The sequence below is a fragment of the Marmota monax genome, unplaced genomic scaffold (assembly GCF_021218885.2).
Source record: "Marmota monax isolate L192 unplaced genomic scaffold, Marmota_monax_Labrador192_F-V1.1 WCK01_AAM20220418_F8-fsc00045, whole genome shotgun sequence".
Classification (NCBI taxonomy): Eukaryota; Metazoa; Chordata; class Mammalia; order Rodentia; family Sciuridae; genus Marmota; species Marmota monax.
In genome coordinates this window covers 5,409,689-5,426,476 of record NW_026692132.1, presented here as the reverse complement: position 1 = coordinate 5,426,476, position 16,788 = coordinate 5,409,689, and the positions used below count along the sequence as shown (strand labels likewise).

Below are 16,788 nucleotides of genomic sequence, written 5' to 3'. Positions count from 1 at the left end.
AAGGCTTCTAAAATAGAATTTTTATACTAGAATATTCAAAAGTAAGTCTTTCAATTATAATTAATGATAATTAGTGATAAAATATTTGAACAAGCACTAGATAGGACTATGCTCTATATAAGATGTAATTGTATATTCAAACAAACTAGACTTTCGATTTTTTTTTTTCTGAGATCTAAGAAAAATAGGACATGGATAGAACAATAGCTTGTTCCACTTTTCATTTTATAAGAAGGTACATAATGTCACAGAGGTCTTGAATCTGTTGGGTGCATGTTTGGATTATGGTTCATAATGAGATGTTCTGAGAAGTTATTAGTGGTGGTTGGTGGGATATATCTTGTTCCATTGTTTAGTTCTTCTCAGTTAATGTGTAATAATTATACCTTTGTACTTGTACCCTCACACATCTGTATTTTGTGGTCCTTTGAGTCTTTGGATAGCTAAAGTTGCATATGGTGTCTCACAACTTACCAGGGGATTACTTACAGGTCTTGTAGATGTGCCAATCATGTGTATGTGGATAGGGCAGACTAATTCTTTCATAGAATGTTTAGCAGTATTGTGTATTTTTCCTAAATGAAGACTGTTGAACATTTCATTATATCAGGAAAAAGTCCAAGAAGGGGAAATATTTTGGGTTCTTGGTTCTGATGAAGTTGCTGAAAATCTAATGTTGAACATGTGCTGTGGTGAGCATTAAATTGGGCCATAATGACTGAGATGAAAAAAGAACAACATAAAGATTATGTTTGAAGAGAATGCTAATGAAAAAAATGGTATAATGTAGTTTCTTTTTTTTCTCTGCCTATGCTTCATTTGTTAAATAGTTTTAGTCATGATATTTATATATTTGTACTTCTTTTTTTTTAATTTTTTTTATTGGTTGTTCAAAACATTATAAAGCTCTTGACATATCATATTTCATACATTAGATTCAAGTTGGTTATGAACTCCCAATTTTACCCCAAATACAGATTGCAGAATCACATCGGTTACAATAATGTAGTTTCTAATACGGCCATTGATTTTAAAAGTAGAAATCTGTTTGACTATTCATAACAGCTAACTATATTCTGAATTTACCATTTTATATGTATAATCAGTGAAAAGGTTATCATATATAATTCTTATCTTTTCCCTGGCAGTTCAAAAGTTGCCATTAATGGACTTAGAAATAATTAGAAAGTTTCGTGGGCCATGAGACTGAATAATTGAGTTAAATAAAGGCTAAATGAAAATTTGAAACTAATTAAAATCCTGTGTTAGGCTGTAATTAAAATAGGGTTTGTCAGATAGTGTTTGCTTTTGGAATTAAACTAAAATACATGAATATAGGAGACTGAATTCATTAGCAAAGTAGCTAAGGTACGTGGGAATCTGTATTTTTTTCTATGTTTTAGCTAAATAAGAGTAAAGGGTGATTCAGATACTTAACATCTTGAGGTGCTTTGTATTAATTGATTTACCTGTCTAGAATTCATTGGACCTACAGCAAGCAGTTGAGAAATTTTCTTGTTTTCTTAACTATTCATGCCCTTTTTAACAAAACAATCTTCTTGTGAGACAAATGAGGCAAGAGATATAAATTTTTTTTAATGCTATATCCTGTGGTATATTCTGCCATTAAGAAGCATTTCTCTGTAGGGCTATCAATTTTTGGTACTCAAAAAAACTAAGTTCTTTTATTTCTTATAAAAATGTGTAGGTGAAAATAGAAATTTGGGAATGAAAGGTAGACACAAATCAGATACTTCTATTTGGGGAGAATAGGGTAGCCCTGGGTAGAAGATAGGGGTTTATATGTAACTTTTATTTTCCAGTGTACTCGGAAATAAGATCATTTCAGCAACATTCCATTTTCACCTTATTTACTGGTTTGCATTTTGTGGCTGAGATTTTGTGAATAATTTAGGTAGCTGACTGTGATTCCACTAGGGGACAGCAGAGGCCAAACCTTTGCATTGTACACTTGCTGACTGTAGTATCAATTTCATAAAAATCAAGCTAGAAACTGGTTAAAATTCTTAATGACTTGAGAAGGATTCATGGTTTGTATAATGTACTTGTACTTTAAAGAATCAATGAGAAAAAAATTTTTGTGGAGTTTTTAATTGGTTTGTAAATAGAAATAATAGTGAAAAGACCATTTCTATTTGCATTAACTTAACTGTGAATTTCTTAGATGTAAGCCAGGACCTGCTTTTGTTAGCCAGATTCTCTCATTCCTTAGCTGAGATTTGTAAGGTTCTGTCTTTAGTCTGTTTTTTCCAAATGGAGGCTGATGCTCCCTGACATGGCCTTCTGTCTTTATTGATTTCCAGAATTTAAAGCCTTAATTTTGCCATAAAGCAAATTAACTCGTGTATTTTGTGTCTTGAAGCAGTGAAGAGCTGGGGTGGAATATAGCTGGTATAGCTGTGGAGGTAGACAGGGGCTGATACTTGTTAAGAGTTTGTCATTCCCCTAGCACTTCCCTCTGCCCTTGTTCCCTTACTGTCTACTAAATGCAGCAGGCACAGTGATCTTTTAAAACATAAGCTAGATCTTGTCACATCTCTGACTTCCCAGCTCAGAGTGACAGACAGTGACCTCCAGGGCCTATGCATTCATCCTTCACCCTGTTTGCTGTTCTTCCCTGTTTCTTAAATTTCATATTGGTCTTGGTGTTTCTTGTACATGCCAGGCATACTCATCTCTGAGGGCCTTTATATTAGCTCTTCTGCTGGACTGCTTTTTCCTGACTTATTGACATGGTTCTTTTTCTAACTCACCCCCCAGCAACTTCTCCTTAACTTGCTTTTTGTTTTCTTTTTTCCTCAACACTTATCACCTTCTATATTGAGTATTTGCTTGGTATTTTTCTTCTTTCTCTTACTAGATTGTAAGTTCTGTAAAGGCAAGAATGTTTGTCTTTTTTTTTTTTTTTTTTTTTTAATATTTATTTATTTCTTAGTTTTCGGCGGACACAACATCTTTGTTTGTATGTGGTGCTGAGGATCGAACCCGGGCCGCACGCACGCCAGGCGAGCGCGCTACCGCTTGAGCCACATCCCCAGCCCAAGAATGTTTGTCTTTTTATTGATGTATCTTAAGTGCTTAGAAAAGGGCATGAATATTAGACACTTGAGATAACAAATCAGGCTCATGAATCAGATTCTACCAAACACATTAATTACCCATCACTGCTATAAATTATCATCTTGCTTAGTGGCTTACAACAATAGCCTTTCTTAGTTTTTGTGGGTCAGGAATCCAGGTGTGGCACAGCTGGGTCCTCCAGCTTTGAGTCTAACAAAAGGGTGCTGTCAAGGTGTCATTGGTACTTGAAGTCTCAGCTGGAATAGATTCATTTCCAAGCTCACTCACATGATGTTTTGCAGATTCATTTCCTCCCTGACTATTGGTCAGAGGTACTTTCTAATTCCTTTTCATGTGGCTCCCTTTGAATGGAAGCTCACAAGACAACTAACCTAATCAGAGAGCAGATGAGAGAGCACAGGAGAGAAAATGGAAGTAATAGTGTTGTTTGTTACCTAAACTTGGAAGTCACACTTCATCTTTCCTGCATTATCCTAGTGCTTATACATGCCAGCCCTACTCCTTGTGGAGGGACTACAAAGAGGTGAATACCAAGAGGTGCAGATTGTTGGGAGCCATTTTAGGAATTGCCTTCCACATCCAATGTCAGGCTTTACTAATTTCAAGGATAAAAGCAATTCCAAGGGTAGGTGAAACAGAAATAAGTCTAGGACCTCAGTTATCATTCATTGGCATATTTGGGACGTCTTTGGCCCAGATAAACACAGAAGACTAAATGATGTGTGTGGCATATCAATTAAACAGATGAGCTATTTATATACTTGGATATTTGGTCACAAAGCTCACTAGAAATGTACTTCTTGGATCTATAGATTGTGAACAACTTTGGTACAACCTATCCAAAGGTAAGTGCCTCATATATGAGGACTCATTCTACTAAATGCCATGTTTGCTTTCAAAGGGTTCTGTCATTTGTGTTTTATGAGGAGATTTGACCGTACCATTTTTGTTTGTTTGTGTTTTAAACTGGGACAACCTCTGTGCTACACCCAGGGTTTGAATGAATTGTTTTTCCAGTTACATTCCAAAATTTGATAAATATTTGTTGAGTAAATAAATGAATGGACTCATTTAGCCAATAGAGAACAACTTGTGGAAGAAGTTTTCTTATCAAGAAACTCCTTCCCAGAGACTTGAAGGTAAAATACATTTAAGATAACTCAGTTAAGTACCAGGCCTGGAATGAGTACTGAAGTCTCTAACTTCTTACTGCAATGCCTAAATCCAGCTGTTTTTACTTAATGGATTCTAATGGTTGTTGCTCCCCTGCATGGCTTTTAGAATGTATGAAAGCCAGGAGAAGAATGGTAGATGTCTTTACTTAAATTTGCTGCCCATTTGTAATCATGAAGATCAAGTAAAAATATATTTATTTTCCATCTTCATTTGGATTATGAGACAGGTTTCCCATAGTTGTTCAATTATTATCTTTAAAGTCAGAACACTTAGGTTTGAATTTGACTTGGTTACCTGCTGGGTATGTACCCTTGGATCAGTTTTTAACTTCTGAGACTGTTTTTTTCTGTAAAATGGTGTTAATCATCTCTCTCACTTATTTTCTGACACTACAATTTTAGGCAGTAGAATTTCATTTTTCTTTTTATTTTTAATCTATTAAAATTTAGTTTAGCATTTATGTTTTGGAAAGTAATCCCCTCCTCTCTCTTACTGAACCTGAACCTAGGGGTGCTTTACTATTGAGCCATCCCTAGTCCTTTCTTTTTTATTTTGTGACAGTCTTAAGTTGGTGAGGCTGGCTTTGAACTTGCATTTCTCTCTCACCTATCCTAGTTGCTGCAATTATAGGTGTGCGCTAGTGTGCCCAGCAGGATTTATTTTCTGAGAACAGTTGATAGAGTGCAATGATTTCTGTTCTTTCTTTGTGAACCTCTTAAATCTTTGTTCTTACATATAATATATGTTAACCAACCTGTTTTTTTTTTCCTAATTATTTTATGGTGGATGAACTTCATTTGTCACTGAGCCTATAATGATATACCTTTTGGTAGCTTCTGAAATTCTAGGCTGCAGATGACTTTCTTTGTCCCAGAGTATATTCAAACATGCCATTTTTTTTTTTCTTTTTAAAATAGATTAGAATCTTTAGACAGTCTATAAGTCAGATAGCCTTTTTCCTAGAGTAGTAAGCTTTCCTTTGTACCACATCGTGTAGGAGGAATAAGACTCTTGGACTTGGATTCCTTATGGCTGTCTTTCTGCATAGGTATGACAGACTGTACTTTTCTCCCACAGTGACATGAAATCTTAGGTATGGTTGTTACAGGTAAGGCTGAGATACAGGGAGAATAGTAGGAGAGATAGAGAGGGTAAAAGAGAAGGTACTATAGAATAGTAAGGGGTCATCAACAAATGTCTCCTTTTTTTCTTTTTTTGGGGGGTAGGTACCAGGGATTGAACCCAGGGGTGCTTTCTCACTGAGCTACATCCCCATCCCTTTTTATTTTTTATTTTGAGACAGGGCCTCACTAAGTTGCTGAAGCTGGCCTTGAACTTGGAATCCTCCTGTCTTAGCCTTCAGAATTACTGGGGTAATAGGCATGTACTAACACGCCCGACTTGTCTATCTCTTGATGATGCTTGTATTGTGAACAATGTCTATAGTTTATTAATAGTCAGAATTATAGAATTTTTGATCCTAAAGGAAACCTAGATTCAGTTGTATACTGTATGAATCAGAAAATGTGGTAAATGGTGATGAAGTGTTTTATACAAAGTTTTTAGCTAATGAACAGTACAACAGGACAACAGGAGATCCTCCCTTAGGCTTCCAAGTCTCCAGGATTATAGGCATTTGCCACTATGTCTGGCTTTTACTTGTTTTTAATAACTTGTTTATTTTATTATAAAAGCAGTGCTTAATCACTAGACAGATGCAATAATACCAAAATGGCAACACAGACAGGCACTAATGACAAAATCTCCAAAATCCCTAAAAAGAAAAATTTTAATGTATGCTATATGTATATACTTATTTTTTAAAATTACAGAAATGGAATTGTTCTAAATAGACCCTTTTATAACCCAGCTTGTGACATGGAGAACTGTCCCTACAGTTTTTTGTAAACAGTCATATTGTAGTAGGACAGTAGTTGGCACTATCAGTGAGCAAACTTTAAGGGACAGTTAGAGACTCAATTAGAATGGCATTGATGTTTGGGTAATCTGAAATGGAATAGTTAAGGATTATTGACTTTGGGGGAAAAAGGCACTTTATTGCCCAAATAGCAAGACTGCTTTCTTCACTTTGGGGAAAAAGGCACATTATTGCTAAAATAGCAAGATTGCTTTCCTTGCTTTGGCCAGTTTGTTTGCGTGTTATTTCAATGGAGGAATTGTCATGTGTACTCAAGCCAATAGTCTGGACATCTTATTTATCTAGAAATACTAGTGAACTGCAGGATTTGAGTATGTTCTTTATGTGAGTTAGACAGTTATGATCAATCTCTTGAGGATCTTTGTTTCTGGAGAGTCTTCTTGTATAATTGAAAAAGCATGGATTAAAAGTTTAAATCTTTGAAACGTAGTGACCAGCTGGCTTGAGGCCAGCTTCTTGGTCTGTCAGGAACTTCATTCGCTTCTTCTCTTGGTTTCTTTCTTTTTAGGATTGACAAATTAATGTGAATGAAATTCTTAAAAAACTGGAAAGAGGGTCTCTCTCCATTACCATGCAATTTCCCTTTTCTCTCTCTTTCCCTCCCACCTCATGTATCTGTTTAATGTTAATCTTTTCTTCCTGCTCTTCCTCCCTGCTCTGTTCTTATTTGCTCTCATTATATCAAAGAAGACATTTGGTATTTGTTTTTTAGGGATTGGCTAGCTTCACTAAGCATAATCTGCTCTAGTGCCATCCATTTCCCTGCAAATTCCATGATTTTGTCATTTTTTAGTGCTGCGTAATACTCCATGGTGTATAAATGCCACATTTTTTTTATCCATTCATCTATTGAAAGGCATCTGGGTTGGTTCCACAGTCTAGCAATTGTGAATTGTGCTGCTATGAACATCGATGTAGCAGTATGCCTGTAGTACGCTCTTTTAAGGTCTTCAGTGAATAGTCCGAGAAGGGCAATAGCTGGGTCAAATGGTGACCCAGCGAAATTACATATAAGAGGTTGTGAGGGGAATGGGAAAATAAACAAGGAGAGAAATGAATTACAGTAGATGGGGTAGAGAGAGAAGATGGGAGGGGAGGGGAGGGGGGATAGTAGAAGATAGGAAAGGTAGCAGAATACAACAGTTACTAATAGGGCATTATGTAAAAATGTGGATGTGTAACCGATGTGATTGTGCAATCTGTATTTGGGGTAAAATTGGGAGTTCATAACCAACTTGAATCTAATGTATGAAATATGATATGTCAAGAGCTTTGTAATGTTTTGAACAACCAATTAAAAAAAAAACTGGAAAGAGTTGTATAAATGCTACATGGAGTTAATACTGATGATGAAAATGAAATTTTGTTTCAGATACAGAACTTTCTGAAGTGCCTGGGATGTCTCTTAAAATAATCTATCCAAATATATGGAATTTTAAAATGTAGGTCTTAGAAGAACATTTATTTTTCTTACACATGTGAGCTTTGGGCCTGGGATATTGCTTTTTTTTTTTTTTTTTTTTTTTTTTTTAATTTTTTATTGTGGGTTGTTCAAAACATTACAAATTTCTTGACATATCATATTCCACACTTTGATTCTAGTGGGTTATGAACTCCCACCTTCACCCCATATACAGATTGCAGATTCACATCAGTTACACATCCATTGATTTACAAATTGCCATACTAGTGTCTGTTGTGCTCCGCTGCCTTTCCCATCATCCACCCTCCCCCCTCCCCACCTCTGGGATATTGCTTTTGAAATCTAAAAGCTAGCTCATGGGTAAATAGACTTTATTCTTGTAAGCATTAGAAAAATGAAGTGGGCTTATACCTTCTCTGTAAAAGTACTTTTATTCTTGGAATAAAAGTTTACTGGATATTTTTGGGTATTAGTTGGAGATAATTTGTGCTTTATGTTGTTTTAGGGAAGAGATGTATATGTAAAATGGGTGAAATGGTTGGTAATGATCTTAATAGCTGCTTATCTTGTGGGATTTGATTTTGCATATCATTTTTCATTTTCTTTTTGGAATGTGTTTCTTCTAAATGTCACTGTTACAGTCTGTCTTAACCATGTGAAGCTGTTTATGTATATTCCGTTAGCTGTAGCATTAAAAGGTTTGGACATGGTTCCTTTTGTGACTTGAATCCTGATTCATTCTTTCAGGTTCTCCTTGGATGCATGAATGGGTAGGGTGGGTGACTAGCCTTATTTTTCTTGCTCATGAGTCAGTTGGAAGATCACGGAATGTTAAATTCAGCCTTTTTGACCTTCCAGAGATTTCTTTTACTCCTTGGCCACAATTCTTACCCTGTGTAAACTTGTGGGCTTGTTTATTACATCTTGCTGTCCCTGAATTTGGATGTGGAAGATTTGAAGTGTTGACTCTCCTTAGCCCACTGTTTTTCCTCCTTCCTAACTGTTTCTAGTAGCTACAGGATACCATCAGAAGGCATTAATTTCACTTCCAGAGTCTGACTGCCCTGAGAGCATCTTGGTAAAAATACTGCTTCGTTAGCTGATTCTGATCCTCTTTGACTCTTACCAGGTCCCTGGTATGGTCTTGTTGCTGCAGAAATTGTGATGTCTCTCAGATATTTTATCTACTCAGGATGTCACCTTGTTACTAATACATTCTGCTTTCATCACAGGTTAGTCTAAAACTGCTAGGGGGAATGTTTTAAATCCCCCCCCCCCATTTTTTTTAAAGAAAAAAAAGATGAAAAACTTTTTTGAGTCATAATTCTGCATTAAAGTACAACAAAGAAGTTATTTGGTACTAGTTTTTTAGTTATGAAACATAATTAAGGAATAAGCTATTTTCAGTTTTACTAGAAAAAGCAAATAATTATGAAGACAAAAGTATCCACTAGACTCTGAAATTCTACTTTTTCCCTGTAAACTTGACTCCACCATTTATATTCCTAACCCTAATGTTAAACTAATTCTTTATTCTTTAGGTCTCAGCTTTGATATAATTTCTTCAGGACAGTTTGCTTGACACCTAGACTACTTATCTAGAGCTCTGTCATGTCCTTACAGCTTCCTGTATGTATATTGTAACACTCATAGCCTTTGATTTTAATGTCTGTGGCAATAGGCCACGAGCTTTTAACAGCCAAAACCATGTCTATTTTCCCACTATGTTAGCATTTGGCACATAGAGTACTTTTAATAAAAAGAATTTAAAGCTACTGAATTATCTAAGAAACTTAATATTTTATGTGTTTTATTTCATATTCTTTGTGCATACAAGGGTATTTATTTTTTTCTTACTGAAGTTTTACCTTATGTAGAGTAGTTGAGTTTTAAAGTCAACATATAAGGTAAAAATTGCCCTCAGTCTTCAAAATAAAGTATACTACCATTTTTCAGTAAGTTGTTATGGCCAGTTTTCCCCTTCAGCATTCAGTAATAAAATTCTGCAAGCATATAATTGTTCTGAATCTCTGCAGAGACATCCAAGGTCTCTAAAGTCAGGTTCTAATGTATCTTAGTACTCTTCTCTGTTATCCATTTTGTATTACAGCTTTGCCTTACTCCTTTAAAAATAAACAAATAAAAAAAAACCTGAATTAGCCTTGCATTTTTTGGTTTCTATTCATTTGATCATGTTAAAAAGTATGTAGCTTTTCCCTTTTTATTCATATTCAAGACTTACCTAAAATTCCATCAGCTATGGCACAGACACAGACACAAACACACACATACACACACAGTTTTTTTTTTTTTTAATATAAACCCTTCTCCCCAGCCCTGTGGCTTGCCCTGACTAGTCTCTCTCTCTTAATTTTTTTTAGTTGTAGATGGACACAATACCTTTATTGTATTTATTTTTATGTGGTACTGAGGATCGAACCCAGTGCTTCACACATGCTAGGCGAGCACTCTACTACTGAGATACAATTCCAGCCCCTGAGTAGGCTCTTTACTTGTGAGTTGATGACATTTATTGCCTGTGGCTGTCCTTTGGCACTGACTTATTCACCATTCTGTAACTGTCATCTTGAATCTCTTGCTTCTGTGATGTTTATCTTAGTCAACTTTAGTGTTAGATCCCTGAAGATCAGTTTTCATTTTTGGTTTTTTTTTTTTTTGTGTTCTTTGGTTTATGCTTGAATCATAGTTTATCAATAGTTTATTTGATTTGATATAAAATGTACTCATGTTTTGTAGCATAAATCTTAGAGTGCTTTGAGATTTTTTTGTTTGGTTTATTTAAAAAATTTCCCAAATACCCAATCTTAATCTGTTTGACTTTTTATATGTAACAGTTGATCTTACAGTATTATTAGTAAGATCTGTATACAAATAGTACCAAAAGCTTAAATAACCAGAGGATGCTTTATGACCTATGTCAATACAAATTTCTGAAGGTGCAGAATGAAATAAGGTTATCTGTTTTGGTGAGGGAAGAGAAGATGCAAGAATTGGAGGCATGTGTTTTACCTGAGTGTTTTTCTTCATACTGATGCCTCTGAACAATTTTATTCCAGAGGCATTAATAAAATTTCCAGGAAGATGAATTTATTTAATTAATATATTAGGGTGCTCTGTTTATTAAATGACTAATTTTATTTACATTTTCTTAGTTGCTTGTGTGAAAAATTATCTTCTTGCTGTGTGGATAGGAAGCTATTTAAGAAATTATCTTGAATTGATTTCTTTCTTAGAAGCTAGCACTTCTATTAAGGCACAGCCTTAAAGTAACTAGAAATTATAATAAGTGATGTAATTTGATATAAGGTGGTCAGATCCCTAGTTTTCTGTTATCACAGAAGATGAAAAATTTGGATTCTTAATATTTACAATTAGATGAACTTGACTCTGTTAATTACTTACACTGTTAAAATGTAAAATATAGATTGCATTGATGTATTAATTTTTGTTGTTTGTGTAGGTACAAAGAGGATGGTGAAGCCTTATTAATTTTGCTTCCCTCAGAAGAAAAAGGGATGGTGCAGCAACTTCTCCAGAAAAAAGTACCTGTAAAGGAAATCAAGTAAGAGCTACTGGTTTATGTTATTAGAAAAGTAAAGGCATGAAATTATTATGTTTGCTTATCTCCATTTATTTCCCTTTTCATCCTAACCCATTCAGTTGCCTGGTTTGAAATTTTAAAGTAAAAACTAATTTTTTTTTAGAAGTTTTAGGTTTTCAGTAAAACTAAGGAGAAAGTGCAGATAGTTTGTATATAACCCTTACCCCACACATACATAACCTCCCCCAGTTATCAACACATCCCAACAGAGTGATGAATTTGTAACAGTTTAACAACCTACACTGACATTATTATAATCTGAAGTCCATAGTGGGATTTTCTCTTTGTGTTGTGTATTTTATAGGTTTGAACAAATGTGGGAGGACTTGTATTCACTGTTATAGTATCATATATAGTATTTTTACTGTCCTGAAACTACTCCATGATTGTCTATTTATCCCACTTTCTCCACTCTGGGAAACACCAGTCTTTTACTGTTTACATTGTTTTGCTTTTCCCAGAATGTTATATTGTTCAAATCATAAAGTATGTAGCTTTTCCAGGATAATATCTTTTACTTTTTAATATAAAATATATGTAAGTTCCTTTTTTCATGGCTTAAAGGCTCATTTCTTTTTAGTGCTGAAAAATATTCCATTGTCTGGATGTTCCAGTTTATTCATTCATTACCATAGGACATTTTGATTGTTTCTTATTTTGGTAGTTATGAAGAAATATCCACAAGCAGGTTTTTGTGCTGATATAAAACTTTAGCTTCTTTGAGTAACTATCAAGGCACATAATAGCTGGATTGTTGGGAAAGAATGTTTGATTTTTTTTCTTAGATAAGAAAACTGTACCATTTTTCATTCTCACCAGCAATGAATGAGAATATTCTTATTACTCCAATCCTTGTCACCATTTGGGATTGTGAATGTTTTCGATTTTGGTCATTTCAATAGGTGTGTAGTGGTATTTCATTGCTTTAGTTTGTGTTTCCTCGATGATGAAGGATGTGTAGTATTTTTCCTATGTTTATTTGTCATCTGTTTTGGGGAGATGTGCATTAAGGTTGTTGGCCCATTTTAAAATTGGATTGTTTGTGTTAAATTTTATGACTTCTTTGTGCATGTCTTTTTATATCAGATGTCTTTTGAATATACTTTTTCCCATTCTGTGACTATCTCCACATAATTTCGACATGGTCTTTTACAAAACAGATATTTCTAATTTAAATGAAGTCCATCTCATCAGTTCTTTCATGGATCAGGCCTTGGGTGTTACCTCTAAAGCCATTGCCATACCTAGAGTCATATAGATTGCCCCCCCCATATTTTCTTTTAGGAATTTTGTACTTTGGTGTTTTACATTGACATTTATGATCCATGTTGAGTTAATTTTTATAAGAGATGTAAAGTCTGTGTCTAGATGCATATTTTTGCAGGTAGGTTTCCAGTTTCAATACCATTTGTTGGAAAGAGTAACTTTATTTCATTGTGTTGATTATTGTGGTTTCATACTAAGACTTGAGAGGTTGGGTAATATCAGTCCCCCTATTTGTTCTATTTCCTATTGTGTTCAGTTTTCTGGGTCTTTACCTTTTCCGTATAAAGTTTAAAATTTATTGATATCCACTAAATAATTTCCTGGAATTTTGATTTGGATTATATTGAATCTATAGATCAAATGGAGAATGAACTGACATATTGACAACATTAAATCTCTCTGAACATGGATTATCTTTCCATTGATTTAGTTACTCTTTGACCTCTTTCATCAGAGTTTTGTAGTTTTCTTAATATAGATTTTATACATATTTTGTCAAATTCATATTATTATTATTATTATTTGGTCCCAGTGTAAATGGCACTGTGTTAATCTTAGTTTCCACTTAGTCATTGCTGGTAAATGATGGACTTGTATGTATTAACTTTGAATTTTGAAACCTTGCTATCATTGTTACAAGTTCCTGGAGTGTTTTTGTCTATTTTTTTTGTGTGTGATTTTTCATATAGATATGTTATCCATGAACAAGGATAGTTTTATATCTTCTTTCACAATCAGTATGGCTTTTTTCTTTTTCTTGTCTTAGTGCATTAATTAGGACTGCCAGTAATATGTAGAAAAGCAGTGGTGAAAGGAGGCATCCCTTCGTTGCTCTTGATCTTAGTTGCAAAACTTGATTTCTCATTGTTAAGGATTGTGACAATATCCTTTGTGTGGATATAAAATTTGTAAATTAGATTTCATCAGATTTTTTTTTACATCTATTGATATGCTCATGTGACTTGTGCTAAGCCTGTCAGTGTGGTAGATTATTTTAATTGATGTTTTGAATTCAATAATAAAAAATATTCCTTTTTATCCATATTCCTTTTTATCCTTTTAATATGAATGATGATCCCTATTTCATTTCTGATATTTTGTATCCTCTTTTGGCCAGAGATTTACTGTGGTGTAATTTTCTTCTTCTTTAAAAAAAAATACTTTTCAAAGAAACACCTTTTTGATTTCATTTTTGAACCTATTTTTCTCAGTTACATTAATTTCTACTTATTTGTTTATTTTTTTTAGATATTTTGGATTTAATTTGTTCCTCTTTTTCTAGTTTCCTAAATTGGGAAACAGATTGATATTTAGTTATTTGCACTCGGTACTGTGAACTTCCTTTTCTAAGTACTACTTTGGTTGCTTTCCACAAAATTTCCTAAGTTTTACTTTGATTTTGATTTAATTCAAAATACTTAAGTTTTCCTTGAAATTTGTACTTTGACCTGCTAGAAGTATTTTTAATGGTCACATGTCTTGGAATTTTTGCGTTATTAGCTGCTAGTGTAATTTCTAGTTTAATTTTTTTTGTGTCAGAGAGTAAACAATGTATGATTTCTAGTCTTTTAAAAATTTTATGGTATTACAGCCATGAATGTGTTCGGTGTTGGCGAACTTTCCATGTGATCTTGAAGATGTATATTCTGCTGTTAGATAAAGTAGTGTACAGATATTCATTATGTCTACATGATTGATGGTATTGTTGAGTTTAACTGTGTCTTTGCTGACTTTGCCTGCTGAATCCATCCATTTCAGATATAGGGGTGTAGAAGTCTTCAGCTAAAATGATGGATTCATCTTTCTCCTTGCAGTTTTATCAGTTTTGCCTCATGTAGTTTGCTCTGTTGTTAGATGCATGCATGATCAGGATTACTATGTATTCTCAGAATTGAACCCTTTACCATGTTATCCCCTTTATCCTATGTTGAATTAAATTTTTTTGTTCTTCTTAGTTATATATGACAGTTGAATGTAGTTTGACATATCACATATAAATGGAGTATAACTTCCTATTTTTGTGGTTGTACATGTTGTACATGTTACACTGGTCATGTATTCACGTATGAACATAGGAAAGGTATGTCTGATTCATTCTACTGTCTTTCCCATTCCCATACCTCCTCTCTTCCTCCCACTCTACTCTGTTCAACCTGTTCAACCTGGTGAAGCCCCTTTCCCCCCCACTTGTGAGTCAGCATCCGCATATCAGAAAGAATAGTCAGCCTTTGATTTTTTTGGAAATGGCCTTTTTCACTTAGCATGGCCTATTTGAAATGGCCTATTTCACTCCATCTATTTACTGGCAAATGCCATAATTTCATTCTTCTTTATGGCTAATATTCCATCGTGTATATATACCACATTTTCTTTATCCATTCATCTCTTGAAGGGCACCTAGGCTGGTACCATAGCTTAGCTATTGTGAATTGAGCTACTATAAACATTGATTTGGTTGTATCACTATTGTATACTTATTTTAAGTCTTCAGGGTATATGCTGAGGAGTGGATAACTGGGTCAAATGGTAGTTTCATTTCAAGTTTCCCGAGGAATCTCCACACTGCTTTCTAGAGTGGTTGCACCAATTTGCAGTCCCACCAGTGTACTTTTTCTCCACATCCTCAGCAACATTTATTGTTGCTTGTATTCTTGATAATTGCCATTCTGACTGGGGTCAGATGAAATCTCAGTGTAGTTTTAATTTGCATTTGTCTGATTGCTAGAGATGTTGAATCTTTTTCATATATTTTCTCACTGATCATATTTCATTTTCTATGACATGTCTGTTCAGTTCCTTTGCCCATTTACTGATTAGTTGTTTGGTTTTTTGGTGTTGGGTTTTTTGAGTTCTTTATATATCCTGGAGAAAAATCTCTACTGAAGTGCAAGTGGCAAAGATTTTCTCCCATTCTGTAGGCTCTCAACATTCCTGACTGTTTCTTTTGCTGTGAAGAAGCTTTTAAGTGTGATACCATCCCTTTTATTGAGTCTTGATTTTACTTTTTATGCATTAAGAGTCTTGTTGAGGAATTTGGTTCCTAAGTCAACATGGTGGAGACTTGGGTCTACTTTTTCTTCTAGTAGGCATAGAATCTCTGTTCTAATGCTATAGTCCTTGATCTATTTGAGTTTTGTGCAGTGTGAGAGATAGGGGTCTATTTTCATATGTTCAATATGGATTTCCGGTTTTCCCAGCAGCATTTGTTGAAGAGGCTATCTTTACTCCAATGTGTGTTTATGATGCCTTTGTCTAGCATGAGATAAGTGTGTTTATATGGGTTTGTTTGTGTCTTCTATTCTGTACCATTGGTCTTCATGTCTGTTTTGGTGCCAATACCATGCTGTTTTAGTTACTATAGCTCTGTAGTATAATTTAAAGTCTGGTATTGTGATGCCTCTTGTTTCCCTTTTCTTGCTGAGGACTGCTTTAGTTATTCTGAGTCTCTTATTTTTCCACATAATTTTCATGACTGCTTTTTTTGTTTCTAAGAAAAATGTCATTGGAATTTTAACATGAATGGCATTAAACCTACATCATATTTTTAGTACTATGGCCATTTTGGCAATATTAATTCTGCCTGTATAAGATCGTGGAAGATCTTTCCATCTTCTAAGGCCTTCCTCAATTTTGTTCTTTAGAGTTCTGTAGTTTTCATAGTAGAATCTTTCATTTCTTTTGTTAGATTGATTTCCAAGCATTTTATTATTTTAGAGGCTATTTTGAATGCTATAGTTGTTCAAATTTCTCTTTCAGTTGATTCATCACTGATATATAGGAACACAATTGATTTAATATCCTATTACTTTGCTGAATTCTTTTATGAGTTCTAGAATTTTTCCAGTGGAGTTTTTTGGGTATTCTTAATATAGAATCATGTCATTGGCAAATAGGGATAGTTTGAGTTCTTCTTTTCCTGTTTATATCCCTTTAATGTCTTTCTTCTGTCTAATTGCTCTGGCTAGAGTTTCGAGGACGATGTTGAATAGAGTGGTTTAAGAGGGCATCCCTGTCTTGTTCTAGATATTAGAGGGAATGTTTTCAAGTTTTCTCTGTTTAGAATGATGTTGGCCTTGAGTTTAGCATATATTGGTTTTACAATGTTGAGGTATGTTCTTACTAGCCCTAGTTTTTCTAGTGTTTTAAGCATGAATGGATGCTGTGTTTTGTCAATTGCTTTTTGTGCATCTATTGAGATAACTATGTGATTCTTATCTTTAAGTCTATTGATGTGATGAATTATGTTAATTGATTTCTGTT

General features: G+C 34.3%; 1 protein-coding gene across 1 annotated transcript in view; it reads left to right on the top strand.

Annotated features, from left to right (window-relative positions):
- The window catches only part of Ddx10 (DEAD-box helicase 10), a 281,715-nt gene that overhangs the window by 39,632 nt on the left and 225,295 nt on the right, over nucleotides 1–16,788 (top strand). The window contains exon 10 of the mRNA XM_058586486.1: nucleotides 11,122–11,223. Within this exon, the coding sequence (XP_058442469.1) occupies nucleotides 11,122–11,223 (102 nt within the window). The remainder of the gene's footprint in view (nucleotides 1–11,121; nucleotides 11,224–16,788) is intronic.